General features: G+C 44.3%; 1 protein-coding gene across 1 annotated transcript in view; it reads right to left on the bottom strand.

The window, feature by feature from the left end:
• Positions 1–2,168: 2,168 nt before the first annotated feature.
• The window catches only part of runx3 (RUNX family transcription factor 3), a 29,963-nt gene continuing 14,060 nt past the window's right edge, over positions 2,169–18,071 (bottom strand). The window contains exons 4-6 of the mRNA XM_086127204.1: positions 16,179–16,322; positions 9,220–9,294; positions 2,169–4,949 (exon numbers count right to left, since the gene is read on the bottom strand). Coding sequence (XP_085983330.1) covers positions 4,480–4,949; positions 9,220–9,294; positions 16,179–16,322 — 689 coding nt within the window. The 3' untranslated portion in view covers positions 2,169–4,479. The remainder of the gene's footprint in view (positions 4,950–9,219; positions 9,295–16,178; positions 16,323–18,071) is intronic.

The following is an 18,071-nucleotide window of genomic DNA, read 5'->3' as shown; positions in this document are numbered from 1 at the left end:
AAGGCACCCGCAGAACATAGTCAGGAGCCTTGAAAAGGACTGTCATCTGTCATGCGATGGGAAGTAGACTGTCGGGACTCTGGGGCCGTGTGAGATCTGTCAGCAGTGGCCTGTGTGCGTGTGCGTGTGTGTGTGTGTGTGGGGGCGCGGGGTGCATGTGTCAGGCTCATTGAGGCATTGTTGGCAGAGCAACAAAGCTTCAGGATGCACACACTGAGCCTTGATACACACTGTGTTCAATTTGCACAGTCAAAGCATCTCTGTGTATTCTGTGTATGTATCTATTACACATTCAAATACACACACACACACTAAGTGTGTTCAAAAATGGCCCATGCTGAGTGGGAAGAATAGACAGGGAATAAAAATATGATATTAAGCTCCAACATTTGAATGATGATTAAAATAAAACGTTAAAACTTACCCTTATTACTTATGAACGTATCAATGTAAAATGTCTTACCATCCCCTCAAACATCTGAGCAGACCGACGCTAACTTGACTATCATGCAGCAACAGGAATACTGAAGAACGTCACATAAAACACTGAAACAAAATATTCAAAATATTGTGGTGAAAAAAGACGACGGCGAATCCGAATAATGTGTTTGCCTGCATGTGAATTAGACTGGGATGTCAAGTGTGGGCAAATCTTATGGACGAATGCAAGCGTATGTGTGGCAGTTTGTGAATGAGACAACCAAGGAGTTTTTAGATCATTAGTGCTTTACAATGCTGCATTGGAGACTCATCGTTCCCAGCATGCTTTGTTGCAGTTAGAAGTAACACTCGCGTTTCTCTCCACGGTGCTCCAGAATAGCCACTCCCTGTATATCATAATTTAGGGGGGAAATCCATTAAAAAGCAGAATGCATTTCAGTGTATGTCAAGTGCATTTTACACAAAAAAGAAGTCTGAGATTTTTTCTTGGTGTGAGTAATTGAGCAAACACTAACCGGTACTTACTGTTCCAAAGGCAATTCCTGCATTTAATCATAAGCAGTTACCTGAAATATAAAATATGTATTAACCCTTTCATGCACCTGTAATATATTACATGTAATATTTCATGTAACCTGATAGGGTGTCCACTGTAGTAACCACTGTCCCCGAAAGGATTAAAATTGAAGAAACAAAATATCTGGCAGAGTATTATCACCCCCCCCCCTCCCCCCATCTTGACCCAGAGCTGTAGTGTGAAATATTTTATTTTTTGACTCCACAAATGTTGCAGAGAAGTGCCAAGCTTGTACTTTATTATAGACCCCAAAAGCACATGGGTTGCTACGACCAAGAACATAGATGTCATTTTCCTTAACAAAAGCCTATATGGGGTATATGATTTTGAAGCTTTTCACATTTATCATAGGTTACGACATGTTGCTTGTGCTAGATGATTTATGTGCTCTCACTGAAGTTGCCAGGGTAGAATAAGGATTGGCTGTTTGCGCTTTATTTATGCCCTTGGTGCCAGTGAGTTGACAGTCAAGGCATTTTATAATCGTGCTTAATTGTGTGTCTCACTAATAGAAAAGAGGAGGCTGATAATAAAAGAGGTTTGCCGGGAATGGTTTCACACGTTATGGAGGTGGTGGCATGCATGCAATGTGTGCAAATAAAGAAGATAAATGCTGTAGAATTAGCGTGCGTTAGAATGTGCTGGCATGTAATTGTACCCGATTACCCTTAACCTTAATGATGTTTTGGTTTATGCTCCGCCAACATTATGGTGTCTGTTTTTGCACGAGAAGTCTACCCCCTGTCATCATGTTGAACATTTTTCCTTTAAACACCTTCCTGTGTTCAATTATATGCGGCCTCACAATCCAGACACGGCAGCATCGAGTTTCAATATTTGAGCCATACCTAGATGGTATTGTTTTAAGAGCTAAGAAAATAATATTGAAGAATGTGTCCATTAAAAGACTGATCCAAAAAACGAACTTGGGTGGGATTTCCCTCAAAGTGGGCCGTGACCACTTGTCATAATATTCCCGGACTTTCTTTGTACTATATGTCTATACTCTATATACAGTGTATATATATATATATATGTATGTACAGTATTTCTGTATACTGTATATGCACTGTATGACACCGATACTGGATAGACTGTATACCGTATGTACTGTATATTGTGCGTGAATTGGATGAAGATGGTCCGCAAATGAAACTGTAACACATTTGTTTTAATTACAATTATTAAAAACTACATTATCTGCAAACTTTACAAGCACTCATACAGAAACATGAATGATATTAATACATAGAGGGATTCTTTAAATTAACATCAGATGTACATGCTTTGAGCATAAAAAGGAAGAAAGGAAGTTAAGGGTTTTTTTTTTGGTACATTGAAAGAGAATTGGAATTCTATTGGAAAAGAAACAAACAAGTAGGAATCGGTTAATCCGATATACATTAAAATACAATTCACTTGTACAATTTGGCTTCCTAGTTTTGCATGAACAATGACAGAACCTTTACCACATATTTTTACACCTGTAAAAGCATCTTTGGTTTCTCTAGCTGCATGATTTTTTTTGCGATAATAAAAAGTATTCAACCACATTGAAAAGGGGGAGTCGGGACGGTGCTCTTTGTAATGCAAGGAGGGAGGAATGAGACACAATAAGGCAACCAATCCAGATGGGATAGTCTTCACCTCATCTGCGACCCTGAGGATGAGCGCTCTACAAAATGGATGGATGGTCGAGGAATTGACACATTTTTGATGAGTGCATAAATTGGAGCAAATGCTTTCCGTTTTTTTGGTCATGACGTATGCTATGGAAGAGCTTCTCTTAGCTAGGTACCCTGATACAAAGAACATGATCCTGTGTGGGCGTATGAATTGGTGCCAGAGTCAAGAATCCCCTGGATCCAGTGATCTGTAAATTCGTCCAAAAGCAACACCGAGGGCCACAAGGGCTTCGAGGTTTTGACAGATTATCCAGAACAAAGGGCCTGTGACCAGTTAACAGCTTTCTTCTTTGGCGTAATTGCCTATGGTGTTGGTAAGCAGACACCACTGTGACCCCCCCCCAGCAGCCATACCTTCTCTCTTCTTCCTCCTTCAGCGACTGAAGGATAATAAGGGTCATGACGGGGGAAGTGTGAACACACTCACACACATCTGTGATATCGGTATGTACATGGATGTTACATTAGGAGCGGTGCATGTGTGCATTCGGCAAATATCTACATGAAAATGAACACAACAAAAAGGTTTGTAGATGTCTGTGAATAGGATGCGGGAGGTGCGGTGAGGGGAAGGGAATTATAATTGGATAGTGCAAAAAATTAAGCAAATGGCTTATTAAGCGCAGGAAAGGCAAATTTGGGCAATTTAAAAGAGAAAAAGCTTTGGCTAGCCATCTCACTAACAAAGTCTGTCGGGCGTGGTTCAAAGAGAATAAAGATTCTTAGTGCATCAAAGCTACATTGGAAGACAAAATAATAACATTAAAGCTGTGTGTTTTTTCTCTCATAATTTAGTTGCAATATATTACACGAATTCCAGATGTATATTTAAAAACAAAAACATATGCATATACTGTTTAAAAAAATTATACATATATATATATATATATATATAAAGAGGAACGACGGAGAGAATTGCTTTAAGGATGTGGGGTGATACGCACACATTTCCTCGGAATTTGGCTCAAATAAATATCAAAAAAGTAAATCGTGTCATCCAGTTTCAAAACGCCAGACTTTTTTCTTTCATGGAAAAAAATGCCTGAATAATAGGCAAAGAGTCAAGGGCTTATTCCTGCACCGACTTAATCAGAACAAACTCTCCTCTGTACATTTCTCCAAATATTGTCCACCATCTTGCTCCAACTTGATTCACTGGTGTCACAGCAGAGGACGTCCATTGTGCTGAAGCCAACCCGCGTAGAGCATCACCAAGGCCGAGGTGTCCATTTGGATAATAAATTAGGACCAGTTGCGCATTTGAAGATGCAACCGGTTTTGTTTTTTTTGTTTTTTCAAGATATATTTGACATCATATGTTTTTGCATAATTCCAAATGGAAGCTTAGAAAGACTGATTGCTACAGCAGTGCAGCCAAGCCTTGGAGGGATGTTTGAGTCACTCATGGGGCAAACATTCAGTCTGGTTGTTCTCCTCCACCCTCATGAGGGCTGACTCAGTCTGAAGAGTCTGTCCACCGCCTGCTGTTAACTGTATGGCTTCTCTCAGCTCATGTGGCTTTTTATAGGCTTAAAGGGTACATATCTTAGCACAGTGCAAAAATTCACGCAGTTTACAAAATACGTGGACCTTTCGTCAGCGTCAAATGCGGAAAGTCTTAAGAAGCGAGTGCCATGGAAATAAAAGACAAACATGCATCATGTATCTCTCTTTTTTTTTTTGGTTTCATTTTTTTTTTCAGTGTTCAGGATTTTGTTCATCATTCTCTTCACTTTTCCACCCTTCCTGCATCATCGGATTCGAGACGTCTGCCAGTCAGTAGGGCCTCCAGACAGATTCATCCAGACGGCCCGAGGCACTCATGGCCGTGGGGGAGTTGCTGTGGCTGCCATCAGCCTCTACGCCGTCACTCTGGGTGTTCAGGCCCGGATTCATGAGGCTGTTGGCGCCGCCGGTGCCCGAGGCCCCCGAGCAGGAGAGGAGACGAGTGGGGGAGCGCTCGCCCCCGGCGTTTGCCACCATGGAGAACTGATAGGACCCAGATCCTGTGCCGTAATACAAGTAGGAGTTGGATTGGAAGTTCTGGCTCTGGTTGTTTGAGTAAGGAGGCGGCAGGTAGGTGTGGTATCGAGATGGAGCCGACATGCTGAGGCCGCTGATGCCGGTGCTGGAAGTGTTGGTGGAGTAAGGGAAGGCCCCTGGGTAATGGATGCGGGGGTCTGAGAAGCGCGGGTCAGTCAGTGGAGACGGGAAAGTGGTCCTCTGCTGGAATAGATCAGTTGTCCCTGATGGCAGAAACAAACGTCGGAGGGTCAAAAAGCATTTCGAAAAGTGGGAAATGAGCTGTTTGCACAGCATTTTTACACACCGGATTTAAAAAATTGATTTTCGCATTTTGTCATTGGTTCACAGAAAAAAGGGACATTTTTGCGGAAAAATCTAGCCAGGTTTAAGACTGCACCTCCAGCGTTTTTTTCATATGTTCTTTTAAACGGTGTGCTGTTACCTAGTACAACCTTTAGTTCAACAATATACCCAGCAATGGAGGCATTTGGAATTGTAACCAGTTCAGTTTCTTATTCAGGCTTTTGCTTGAGTTCAAAGCACTTGAAAACCAACATAGAGACAGATTTTTTTTTCAACCATCCAAAATGAGTCAAATAATTTTTTTTTTAATAATACGCATGTCCTCAGCCCAAGTCTACTACATCTTTCACATCTAAACAGGTTGGGTCTCAGTTCGAAATGTTTTCTTAGCAATAGTCTTAATACTAATACGTCATCTTCCCACAGCCATAAGAGACCCCCCTCACCGCAGCCCACCTATTGCTCTTCTAAAAACACAACAACATAAAAGATTCTGTCTTTGTCAGTGCAATGAAAAGAAGCTTTGTGAGCCCCGATGGGTGCTTTGTGCAACCACGGACAACTTGCCGAACTGTTGTTGTGTAACTCATCATAAATTGTACTCAAAAGGCAGACACGAAGACAACAAAGACAAAGGAGAAGGGAAAGTCCGAGAACAAAGAAAGCTTTTATGGCAATATCATATGAATTAACGTGTGTCACAGTCAAAGACCTGCGAGAAGTGTCCTGACTCAACCTCATCGATAAATCCTCCAAGTAAAGCCTGCGGTCTGACTTGACACATGCGAATATTTATTCAAGCGAAAACATGAAAAACAAGCAGAGCTGCAGGGATTGTTTTAGCTTCCACTGTAATCTCAGCTCCTATAGAGTAAGACCAGATCCACCTTCCAACCTGAGCTCAGGCGAGGTATCCCTCGAACCCAGAATGCATACTGAAGCTTTGCCTGACTTGTTGAGTGTGTTTACTTGTCATGCTGCAGAACGCCGACATATTTTGGATGGAGGCAATAAGGCCAGAAGCCATAACCGTAAACACCCTCAATCCAGTTGACGCTCATAATAGAGTTCCTCATACCTGGTGACACCTGCTGATTACACTCACTCACACACTCACACACACACACACACACATATGCACACACACGCGCGCACACGCACGCGCGCACACACACACACACAAGTCCATTTGTTTCACTGCTTGTGGCTTTCATGTGTCCAACATGCCCACATGACTGCAAGTGTAAAATATGGATTTGGATGGCAGAAAAAAGGGATCTTGTATTAGTGAAGCAAGCAGTTGCATGCTATAGCCCTGAGGGGGGAAAATGCCAAACTTGCGTGCCACAGACTTGTTCAAATGTCTTTTCCCTGTGTCTAGAGAACTGGGCTCCGTTTTCAACTTAAAAAAATATTCCTTTGCACTTTCCATTGGTCCTGCTGCGTGCTTTTTATTTTTTTTTTTGGTCTTCTTTTGGGGGTGACGGAGTCTAGTGGTGGTGGTGGGGGCTGTTTCTTTTTCCAGAGTCTACCAGGCGCTGGAGTTCATATCTGATTTCACGCAAGGAAAATTCGAGCCTTCAGCTGCTGTTCATTCGGGTGAAGTGGAGTCGGCACACTAATTCCTGCCGGACTCCCCAAAGAACTCTGTCTGTCTTTCTCTCTCCCCGTCTGTCTCTCTTCTTCTTGTGTCCGTGCTATTTTTAGGTCTCAGGGTGCAGTACCGCCGAGAGGGGAGGGGTCCTGCGGGCTGTGGCGCGGTGTGGCGGCGGCGCGGCCCGCCTCACACATACTCCCCACTTTATTGGAGTTGGTGGAAGCGTGTTGGCTAAACTGCGGTGGGGATCGACTCCTGTGTACTTTCAGGGGAAACTCGACTGGACACATATCACAACATCGTAATGGGCTCGTGCAGTCTCAAAGCTCTTGGCCCGTGTCCAAGAAGAGCTTTGTTACCACCCAAAACTCTCAGCGGTACAGTAGCTCCCTCTAGAGGAGAGGGCTACACAAACTGTTCTGTCATGGAGAAGCAAACGTTTGCAGGCTGTTTTCTCTCTCTCCTAACCACGGAGCATACTTTCCTGCCCCCACCCATCATAAGTACAGCCTTCACTGTTGTGGCTGTGGTAACTGTGGTGTATCGCTGGCAGAGAAAAACTGAGACTAGTAGTAGCTGCTTGTAACCTCTGCATCCCCAAACCACACATGATCTCCATTAGGCTCATCTGAAATGTGTTTGCAAGGACAGGAGAGGAGATGGACCCCAGAGGGCTCGCTTGGCACAGTCCAAAGTCTCTGATGTTCACAGGCTACAAAGCGAGTAACGGGGAACCAGAACTTTTTATAAGAACACAGTGTTCCGTTGCTCTCTTTCCTCCTCTCCCTCTGAAGCGTAGCGGCACACACTTATTTAATTCTGGGGTGGAGTCCTTCGCCTCATTTTGGCTGAGCTCAAAAAGACCACTAGTCCACAGTGAAGCGTGTAACCCAGATTGGATAGGAGGTTTGACTCATTTGCTTATGGGGAAAACGGATTTTGCTTGTTAACAACGCGAGGGCAAGCTTGAAACGACCGTGTCTCGGTGCGGTGTACGTGTGTGTGTGTGTGTGTGTGTGTGTGTGTGTGTGTGTGTGTGTGTGTGTGTGTGTGTGTGTGTGTTGACTGTGCATGCATCAGGTGGTTAGTAAAGCGCAGATGCAAATCCAGGTGCTCACCTGTGAAATGTTTACATAGGCTTGATGCAAACTGTGACGGCCAGCACACAGGCACTGTTGCCTCAGGCAAATGAGCAAAGGGAAAGAAATGGGTTGGACTGGGAATCGTTTTCTGATCTTTTTCCTCATACCTTCCTTAACATACAATGACAAACTGCACTGAGGTTTTATTAAAGTCGGCTAAACCTTGAAGTTGGCTAAACCTCCTGTGTGAGGTTGGCAGGTTCTCTTTGAAGAACTGGTTTGGGTAACGAGAAACTTGAATGCCATAACGCATGCAATTAATGATGATAACTGGGTGTGGATGACATAGTGCCGCCGCCGTCCCGAGTGAACATAGATGATCTTCAGTTGTGTATTCAAGTTGTTATGCTTACAGGTCAATGCGTCACGTTGAAGGCAAATGACGTTCAGCTCTCCTGCGTGCTCCACGTTACTGCAAACATTTTTGTTTGTGCCCTTTTTGTCGCATGCAATCAGAGCAAAACACCAAAAGTGGGAATTCATTAACCAGGCTTACAAACCCTTTTGTTGCCCCGGAATCGTAACGCATTCGTTTAGCCCTTTGGCTAATTGGACGCTTCCAACATTGATGGAATAGTTTGGCTACATTCTTTTTTTTTCTCAAACAACCCCTGAACATTACACAAGTGTTAGACCTGAAACTATTCCATGTCTCTGTATTGATACTTTTATTTATTCTTTGTTGTCAATCAGTTGGTCAAAATGGTCATGTTTGTTCTTTAGAAAGTGATCCAAAACAAAGCGATGTTACTGGGTCAATGTAAAAGTCATTGTGATCCTTGCTTTTGCTTTTTCATCATCGTATGCGTTGATGACTCACTGCTTGTTGTGTGGCGTGGTGGTTTGCGGTGGGTCGGGCACAAATAGGAGAATAAGAGAGCTGTTTGACAAGTGAGAGAACCCAAATTGCCAAGAAACAAATGAAAGAAAGAAGGAGTGGGAGGAAAAGATGAAGATGAAGAAAAGTCAAGCAGGGTGGTGGCGTCCTAGGAATGTTCTGGGCTGTTCAAGGGCCCTACGGGCAAAATGAAACAGGCTCCAAAACTGTCAGAATGGCACACCCTGTGTTGTGCCCGCTTTTCCACAGTCTCTACTCTAATTTATGATAACTCTTTTACCTTCTTTCAAGTCAGACAGAATACACATTTATTTTAAATTCTCTGCTTTGATAAGCAGTGCTCCTGGGCTGTGCAAACAGATCAGTTTCGAGGCACCTCGCACTAAAGTGAACTCACCTTACCAGTCATTAGCTGCCCTTTACCTTATGAGTAACAAATGAACCGCACGCGCGCACACGCTCAGACACCAATGTGTGTGCACAGTAGACAAAACACACGAGGCTCTTTAAATTCAAGTGAAAGCTTGCAGAGACATCCCTCTTGTGAGGACAATGGAAAAAGGTCTGTCTCGTAAAACCAATAGAGATGTCAGGTCTTGGCAAGGTCTTACCGGGCCACGGTCTGAGATCCTCCTCCACCTTGCATGTCTTCAGAGAAGGGGTGTCCATCTGATCTTGCCACAGGGCTGTTGAAAAACACAATTTGCATCCCCATTACACGACGGTAAATTCTACTTCCAGTATTTTGTGGCGGGTAGAGCTATGTGTAGGTGGTGCACGTGCAGGGTCAGGAAGTGCGCAATATAAATAAAGCTCAGTCCCCAAAAAACCCCCTTCATAGCAGACCCGTCAAACTGTCTTGGCATGTGGCGGTTAGGAGGTGCGTCTTCCTGTCACAAGCTGGCCTCTGCTGACTGAGCAGTGGGCAGTGACGACTGATTTTCTCACCAGAGTGAGAGCAGCCTTGGAGAAAACAGACCTGATGGGTCGCTTGCAGGCGAGACAATGGTGGGGCAGTGGAGACTTGTGAAAGGCAGCTGCAACCCAGCCAGTAAAGCTGTCAAGAAGCAAGCGAAGGTCGCGGACCCGCTGGCCCAGCGCGTGGGACCCTGCTTCGCACTCAACGGCCACACCGCAAAAGGGCTGACACAAACAGGCTCTGTTTGCGCTTGGTCTGAAATGATGCGCTAGACTCAAGTCAGCTTGCACTGAGTTCGCTGAAAATCTCGACACATGGACGTACACGGGCCACTCAACATGTCTTCGACACCCAACCGATACACTACACGGACAAAAGTGTTAAGTTATTAAACGCCATAGGCACTGGAAAAGGTGGAGATAGATGGTCTCCCTTCTAAGACTTCGACCAGATTTTTGAGCATGCCACTGAGATTTTTTTTCCCGTTATTAATCCACAAGAATATTTGTGAGGTCAGAGTCCCCTGAGGGTTGACTCAGACATCATCTTTGTTGTAGTCAATTCCCGGCTGTTTGATGGTGTCGCGATGAAGGATCCAAGTTTTTCCGCGCTCAGCCAAGCAAGCGTGCCTTTCGGGGATCTTTTACGTGCTGCGGCACAGTCATGCTGCAACAGAAAATGGCCTTCGCCAAACTGATCTATGTAGAATTGTCCGAAACATCTTGCTGAAATTATGCGTCTACTCTACAGAGTCGACTCCCATGGAGTCATGTCCTCTGCAGATCAACTACTGCAAGTGAGTAAACCCGATGTACATTTGGGCAAATGTGGATGCCAAAAGCAAGGAAGGGATGGAACCTGGTGTTCACCTATCGCCACACTGGGCTCAGCATGCGTAAGACCCACGCTTCCCCTTCACTTCCTCTGCAAAGGACCAAATCAGCACTCAGTCCCCGAGAGGTCCTGCACTATGGCTCACAATGGCAAATTCTTACATATAAATGGCCTTATTCAGGCTGACTTGCAAGCAGCTGGTGTGATTTGCTCAAGAAAATAAACATTTCCTTCAAATATTTTGATTGGCCAGCAGACAACATCAATACCAGAAGCACAGATTACCCCTGTTAATAAAAAGGCCCACCCCTGGGTGGAGTTGGGGGAGTGGGTGAGGCTGGGGGGCTGTAAATGGGAACGAGACGGCTGTATCGCGCTTTGGAGGCATGGGGGGGGGGGGGGGGGGGTTGGCTGTGCAGTATTGAGAAGGAAATAACTAAACACAAGATACTTTTTTAAAAAAAGTTTATGTACAGTGGCCAGGAAGACCTTTGAGCCAAAATGGCGTCCGTCCCCGTGACTCCGGGTTCTCCGACGCCTCTCAGATGTGATGCGCTCGACAAAATGAAGTGTGTCATTGAGAAACAGTCAAAGCGGGCCCTTGTGCCGGCTTCCTGTTTCACTTAGGCCTTAGGCACCGCAACAGGGAGAGAATGCGAGAGCACAAGCCAGCAAGAAAGAAAGACGCCAGCGAGAGGAGAGAGAGAATAGAGAGAGCGTGCGAGAGACGTGAGGAACATGGCCTTGGCTCAGTTATGTTGGACATTTGATATGTCTTTTGAGCCCTCACTTATAATGTGTGCAAAAACAAACACATGGGCTGAAAATTTTGAAGTTCTTTTCGAGGGCTTGTCACCCCCCCCGCACTTCCTCTTTACCCCCAGACTCAATAGAGACTGTTCATGGTGCTCATGTAGTTTCTATAATTGCAGAAATGTAAAACTCAGCCGAACGCTGATGTGGAATTGTAACGTCCACAAACAATAGAGGACGGTAAAATACAATTTGCTCTCACTTCCTCTTTTCTTTTTTTTTTTGTTTGTTTGTTTTTTTTGTTTCGCTTGAAACATTTTCAATCCAAAGTATTCTTTTCAGGGTCAAAAAGAGAGGGTAACCACAGGAGAAGATTACAGGAACCGTAACAAATAAACTTCATGGCGGCCATTGACATGTTGTATAAATAGTGTCGTGTTTTAAGGCCTAGTTTGGTTGCGTTGGCCTCAGAGGGCCAGCTTCCTTCTGAGGTTTGGCACCAATCTTGTTAGAAGGTGACGGCCACACTTTAACATCCTCGCCGTAGCTACCTGGCGGTGCAAATTTCCTGTCTCGCTCATGCACCTAATTGGCTGATCATGTCACTCTGGATGTGCGAATTACTCAGATGCTCTTGGCTGTGTCGGTAGCAGAACGCCACCTCGAACTTGGGGGGCCAGTCGGCTTGTTTATGTGGAGTAAACACTGTGGTCACTGTGGACGGGGCGGGAGGGGCCTGGTTATGTTAGGCTGCTTCTCCATCAAACGGGATTTTCTCCAGCCCAGACCAGACCAGGAAAAGAAGGCACAGCTGCAGCAGATGTGTGGCGTGGAACAAGAGGAAGTTGGGGGATTTGCCCCTGAGTCTCATTAATGGCGACAGTGCAAAAAGGATTTGGAACGTCAAGGTTGAGTACATGATCAAATTGAGGTTGATCATTTCTGCCTCATTCCAATCCTGATTTTATCGACATCATCATCCGGAGTGCTCGCTGAGACAAAAACCCCCCCACACATTTTCAAGTTCTTATCAAAGCAAGTGACTTGATGGCAGAACGTATCTGATACTCTACTTCAGAGACGAACACACACATACACGCACAGAGGTTGGACGGAAAACATGCAAAGTGAAAAGGCCGCAAAAGTGCCAGGATTTTCTTTTGGATGTGATATGCTGTAAAAAAAATAAAAATAAAAATGTTTTAAAAATTCCTTTCTGATCATTTAGGGGCTGTGCCATAGGCGGGTTGAGTTTTCCCTGGATTTAACATGAAAGGAAAAATCGCAATCATTTACACCGTGATGAATATCACATTTTATATCTATTGTTTATGTTTATTTAAACATGCAGTAGTAGGGATTTTTTTTTTTGGGGGGGGTTGCACTGGTTAACTAAACAGTGAGAAATGCGTATTTGACACGTGGCCTTCAAATCACACCTTTGCTCTTTGTGTTTTGTTTTTATTGTTCCTATTATTATTGATCATTTTTTCAAAGACTTCTATGACATTTACGGCTGTTAAAATGCCGCTCAAAATAAGCCGGTTCTCCTCATCCGGTTCAGTTCCGAATCTCCAAAAGGCCTTTGAAGCTCAGAGTGAAATTACAGTTGCTCTTTACGCGAGGCAAGTGTCTATATATGAAGGCGAGGTCACAGTCAGATGGCAAAAGGATGAACACGTTCTATATCACAGGAAGACAGCCAGTTGCCACCCACAGACACATGCAGTGCACACACAGACAATCTAGAATAACAATTTAGAGATCTCGAGCGTCAGATCTGCCTGACTGCACGAGGCAAACCCTGAATTTTAAACCGCACACACACACACACACAAACACTCCCTCCGCAGTTTGGGAATGAGCTACATGTCTAGCAGGCTTACCTGTAACCGCAAAAGAACAAAAACAAGCAGTGAACGCAATGTCTGCCAAAGCGCAGGAATCCTGTTGGTGCATGCACCGTAATGAGCTCTTAATTACTCTGTCTGTCTGGGACACTTGTGAAGAATTTGCATTACTGGCTTGAAGCTGTGTGTGTATGTTGAGTTTTTTTTTTTAAGTGTGCGCATGAAACCAGTGTGTTGAGCAGATGCCCGCGATACTGTACGAGTCTGCTGGCAACAAAAGCGAGCCACTATTTCACAGCGGAGAAAAACATAAAAAACAACAACAAAACATTTCAGGCGAGGAAATGACGCAAGGCGACTTGAGGTGTCTTATTTTGTCGCAAATCTTCAGGTGTTGTAATGGGGAGGTTTTGCCATGTGTCCAAGAGCGAGTGAGGATTCCAGGTATCGGATCTGCAAATTACGACAGTCTCTGGCTGGAGTTAAAGTCTGTTTATATGTAAACGCCTCGTTGAAATGGGTTTGATGAAAGCAGCAGTTTTTTTGTTTGAACTTGTAAAACCCCTGCCTGAGCATGACTCCTTCATGTGATAGTTTGCGGGTGCTGAATGGTCATTTCCACTCCAAAGTTGTAAGCCTCTTTCGCAGTCAAGTTTCCCCATCTTATTTTTTTTTTTTTTTTTTGCGGAATATGCGGAATAGGTTGTTTATTTTTAATCAGGGCCTTCTGACCTTGTATCAAAGGTGTACCGAAGGAGAAATGCCAGCAGTCGTAAACCAACGTGTGAATTTCAACACCTGAGACCCATTGTCCACATTTCTTTTGATTGATAGCGCAACTGCACTTCTGTCACCACAACTCAAATTATGTTAATGAAGCAACCCACACTTTGATGTCCGGGAGGGACAGCCAAATGTATATTGCAGCTGTAAACGTAGTTTCACCACAAACACACTGTGTAAGTGCTTACAGACAAGGTGGGAGGCCGCAGATCTGCAATTTAATTATTTTCAGCGCTTGCCCTGTGGTATGCCATCGTGACGCTAATACCGCATATTAAGGTGTGTGGCTTTTGCAGCCGATCCCTTTTTCTGTCTTAATCACACACGCCGCTTGTAAAACGCCTCCGGCCATTGGCAGCGCACAGGCCTTTACCCAGGCTGTTAGGTTCTAATGATGATAATGCCTTGAGTCTGCTCTAAGTACGTGTACAGTTGCAACTTCACAATGGCAACAAGGCTCTTCATAAGACCCTGATGCTCCAATCCCTGAACTAATTCTGAATGAGGCAGAAAAATGACGCTGTCTATCTCTCCGGGCCTTCTGTTTCTTAATCAACCTGGAAAATGTTCATGTACTTGCGTCTGATATCTTTACAGACAACGTGCAAATCTCATGCCCAACTGTACACTACAATTGAGCATCGCATGGCCTCTACAGTACTCCGTGAGTGCACATGTTGGTGATTACTGTCACAACTGTCTCTACCAGACCTTGAGCACTTCCTATGTTGTCACTGAATGTGAAGATTTAGAGAACTGGTTATTATCTTGGATAAGCTGTCGCGAGTGAGTTTTCAGGTCACATTTTGGATGTCTTTCCCCATTAGTGTGTAGAAAAAGGTAAAGTTACTCATCAAACTCATGGTCACAATTGTATTAATCGATTTGGTTTGAAATGATGTAGAAAACTAAAACAACACCATTGACATAGAATAAGGTACATTTAAATATCAGTTGCTAAAACATAATTCTGTATTAGTCCTCCAGGTGTGCATATGACTTTTGGGGAGATGTGCAAATGGAAAAAAAAATGTCTTGTTTGTTTTCTTCGTACACGCCATTTATGTACTTAAGTTAAATGGAATACTCTGGCACTTTGCGAATTGTAGACGTGAATCGATGTTTATTTTTATGTTAGCAGGTTCCTGTGTGTTTTCATGTTTTCCGTACAGTACAGACTGTGCAAAGGATGTGCATGACTATCAACAGTGAGTTTGAGACATGTGGGAGCTGGATAAAAGCCTTTGTGTGATCCTTAGTCAGCTGGTAGATACGATAGAGCCAACCGTGTAGGTCCATTCTGGTGACTCAGCGCTGGGTAAGCTGAACCCAAGGCCAAACAGTGGTGAATGGTTGTGATACACACTGATAATCCTGCACCCATTGCACCCACACATGATCCAGGGCTCACAAACAAGCACCCCCGAACACAGCAACATGTTGATATGAAGGTAATGAGATTCATTAGCCATCATGAGAACTAAAGAGTGGGCGGGAAGAAGAGGGGAGCAAACTGTGTGTGTTTAGTCTGCGTGAGTCCAGACATGGAATCTTGTTAAAAAAAAAAAAAAGTCTCTGACATATGACAGCGAGTGAACACTCATCTTCACTCCAGCCATCACCCACGCAGCTGTTCACAGTGTATGCACACATCACACCACCTAAGTCTGAGTCCAAGCCCACTACCCCGCTGCCCCTTATACGCCCCCCAAGTATTCAGCCAGTCTGAGAGTGACGTGATTGCCAAGGTAGCGGGCAGCTGTTACATTCCTGAGGTTGTCGTGTGTGGAGCGCAGAGGCCAACTTCTGCACCCACGCCAAGTCGGGGGCTGGCAGCATCCGCCGCGGCACCTGGCCGCAGAGCTGCACGCTGTGGGGCCTTGGACCCACTCACGCAGGGCATGCGGGGACAGAGCTGACATGGACTTGCTTTCAGACAAACCGTGCTCGCAAAAGTGGGGTACACCTCAAACCCCTTTCCAATGCTCAGGCGTGGTGCAGGCTTGGTGTTTTGTGCTAATTGCACCGCATACTGGGTTGACTTAAACTACAGCCCAACACTGCATTTCGGTTAGTTTCAGTCCTGTGGCACGTTTCTATGAACAAAAAAAAAAATTACCGGGCCCCCCGAGTGACATGCAGTACCAGGAAAACGCTTTTTGAAGGGACATTTCTCAGACTAAAAGACTAGAACCGATTTTAAGAGAAAATGGCATCATAGATAGAAAATGAATGGGTGGGTAACATAAAATAAAATTCTAGCACTGTTCTGATACAACAAATGCTCTTTGCCGGGCAGAATTACTGGGGCTCAAGCATAAGCCAGTCACACCCACTTGGTTCCTTAAAAGGCAAACTGCAACCTTGCCTGTGTCACATGGTGAGTTTTTTTTCATGGGTAGATGTAACGAAACATGTCAAAAGTGCTCACCTGGTGTGGTGCTGAGGTGGCTTTGAGGAAGGGGCCGAGGATTATTGTTCACCGGACCGATTCGCATAGTTCGCTGGTAGCGCTCGATTTCTGACAGCCTGTCCGAAAATTGCTTTTGAGAGTCTTCCATTTTCACTCTGTGCCCTGAAAGATAAACAAGAGTGAAAGAACGTTATTGCAACAGCCGCATTTCAAAAAACGACACGGAGAAGATTCTTGTCATCTAATGCCACAAAACATCATAAATGCAGAAAATAAATGTGCCTCTCTCAATGATTGGGACTACGAGGACCGTTGTTGCTTCACAGTTTCCCAATCAGTCACACTGGATGACGTTACCCAAGGGGCCAATGTAAGCCTGTTTTCAACCTCCAAGTGCAAAAATATTGTTCAGAATGTTCGCAGACCTTGAAATCCATGGGCCAGACTCAAGCGATACCCAAGCTGCACCTGCTGTCGTGTCATCCGCAGATAACAGCGGTAAAAGTGCTCAAAATTATTTCCAGAGAAATGTTATTTTCCTTGAATTGTCAGCCCAAGAAATATTGAACCGACCGACGCAGCACTTAGTCATCGGGAAACTCCCTATCGAGCTCGAAGAGCATGCGGTCATCAGAATTTTGTGTTTGTGTGAACATGAGCTCACTTTTAGCAACCTTCATTTCCATGTACACTCTCAGATGACGAACCCAACCCTTTAGCTTAATGTTAACAATTAAAAAAACAAAAACTCTGATCGTGGCTTTTATGTGGACACTCACATGTCCGCTAACATGTACACACATCACGCACTTTACATTTATCTGGACACACCTTAAACGTCCGCGTCCGGTTGAGGTTTATTCCCTCTAATGGGAGGAAGAGATTTTAATGTAACTATCAATGCACCAAAACCGTGCGTGTGAACCAGCATGTATACATTCTGTGGTTTTCTCATTGGTATCTCTGCAGACTACCCTAATGTGAAGTAATGGCTGGATTTGAATATTTTATCACTATATAAAGGGGGCAAGGCAGACGGACCAATATGGATTTTGCCCGTCCTTTCTCTCCCTGACCCATGGGCAATATATCTTCACTTGAAGGTTGACCCATGGGTAAAGTTTGCTCTCGTTTACCGCTCTGTCCATTTGGTTGTGCCCGCCGCCTCCCCTCCATCCCCTCTTTACCAACAATATAGAAATATCAACCTCTGTATCCCCCATCACCTCCAACACACGTATGTAAGATGACACACAAGGTCCAATGGTGTGTGCATGTGTGTGTGTGTGTGTGTGTGTGTTCTGACTTAACCCTTTAATGCCTGACCAATCAAGGGATAGCCAGAAAAATCTGATTTCTGGGAACTGAGATGTTCTTTAATAACCCTTATAATAAAATCCCCCAAAAATATTTTTGCTGTATCATGTTGTTTTAGATATTTGTCGTATCCCATTTATAAGCATTATGTAGATTACATCTGAAAAAGAAAATTTGGGGAAAATCATATTTTAAACCAGCAGTATCAAATATTACACAGATGATTCACTGAAATATAAAGAATGAGTTACATAATGAAAATGCATGTATCAAATACAATACAAATGGCATTATAGGGATAATATGATCTGAAGTGCACGCTGGCAATCTTTTAAACATCACCTCTAGTGCCCCAGCAACAAAGAGTGCGTGTGTGGAAAAAAAAAGGACCCACTAATGACTCATCTGTCTGAGCAGACACAGCAGTTGTGTTTATTTTTTGGGATGTTATTCCGCCCACCAGGGCAGCCTGTGCCGTTCCCTTGGAACATGCTGTGAACACACACTGGGATACACTACATGGACAAAATTAATGGGACAACTGGCCATTACATGTACCGGAAAGGAAATTTGTTTGTTGTTTTTGTCTTTGCA

The sequence above is a fragment of the Hippocampus guttulatus genome, chromosome 13 (genome assembly GCF_054856545.1).
Source record: "Hippocampus guttulatus isolate MCC_2025c chromosome 13, RoL_Hgut_1.0, whole genome shotgun sequence".
Taxonomy (NCBI): domain Eukaryota; kingdom Metazoa; phylum Chordata; class Actinopteri; order Syngnathiformes; family Syngnathidae; genus Hippocampus; species Hippocampus guttulatus.
The sequence above is the reverse complement of the archived record's forward strand: the minus strand, read 5'-3'. Positions and strand labels throughout refer to the sequence as shown.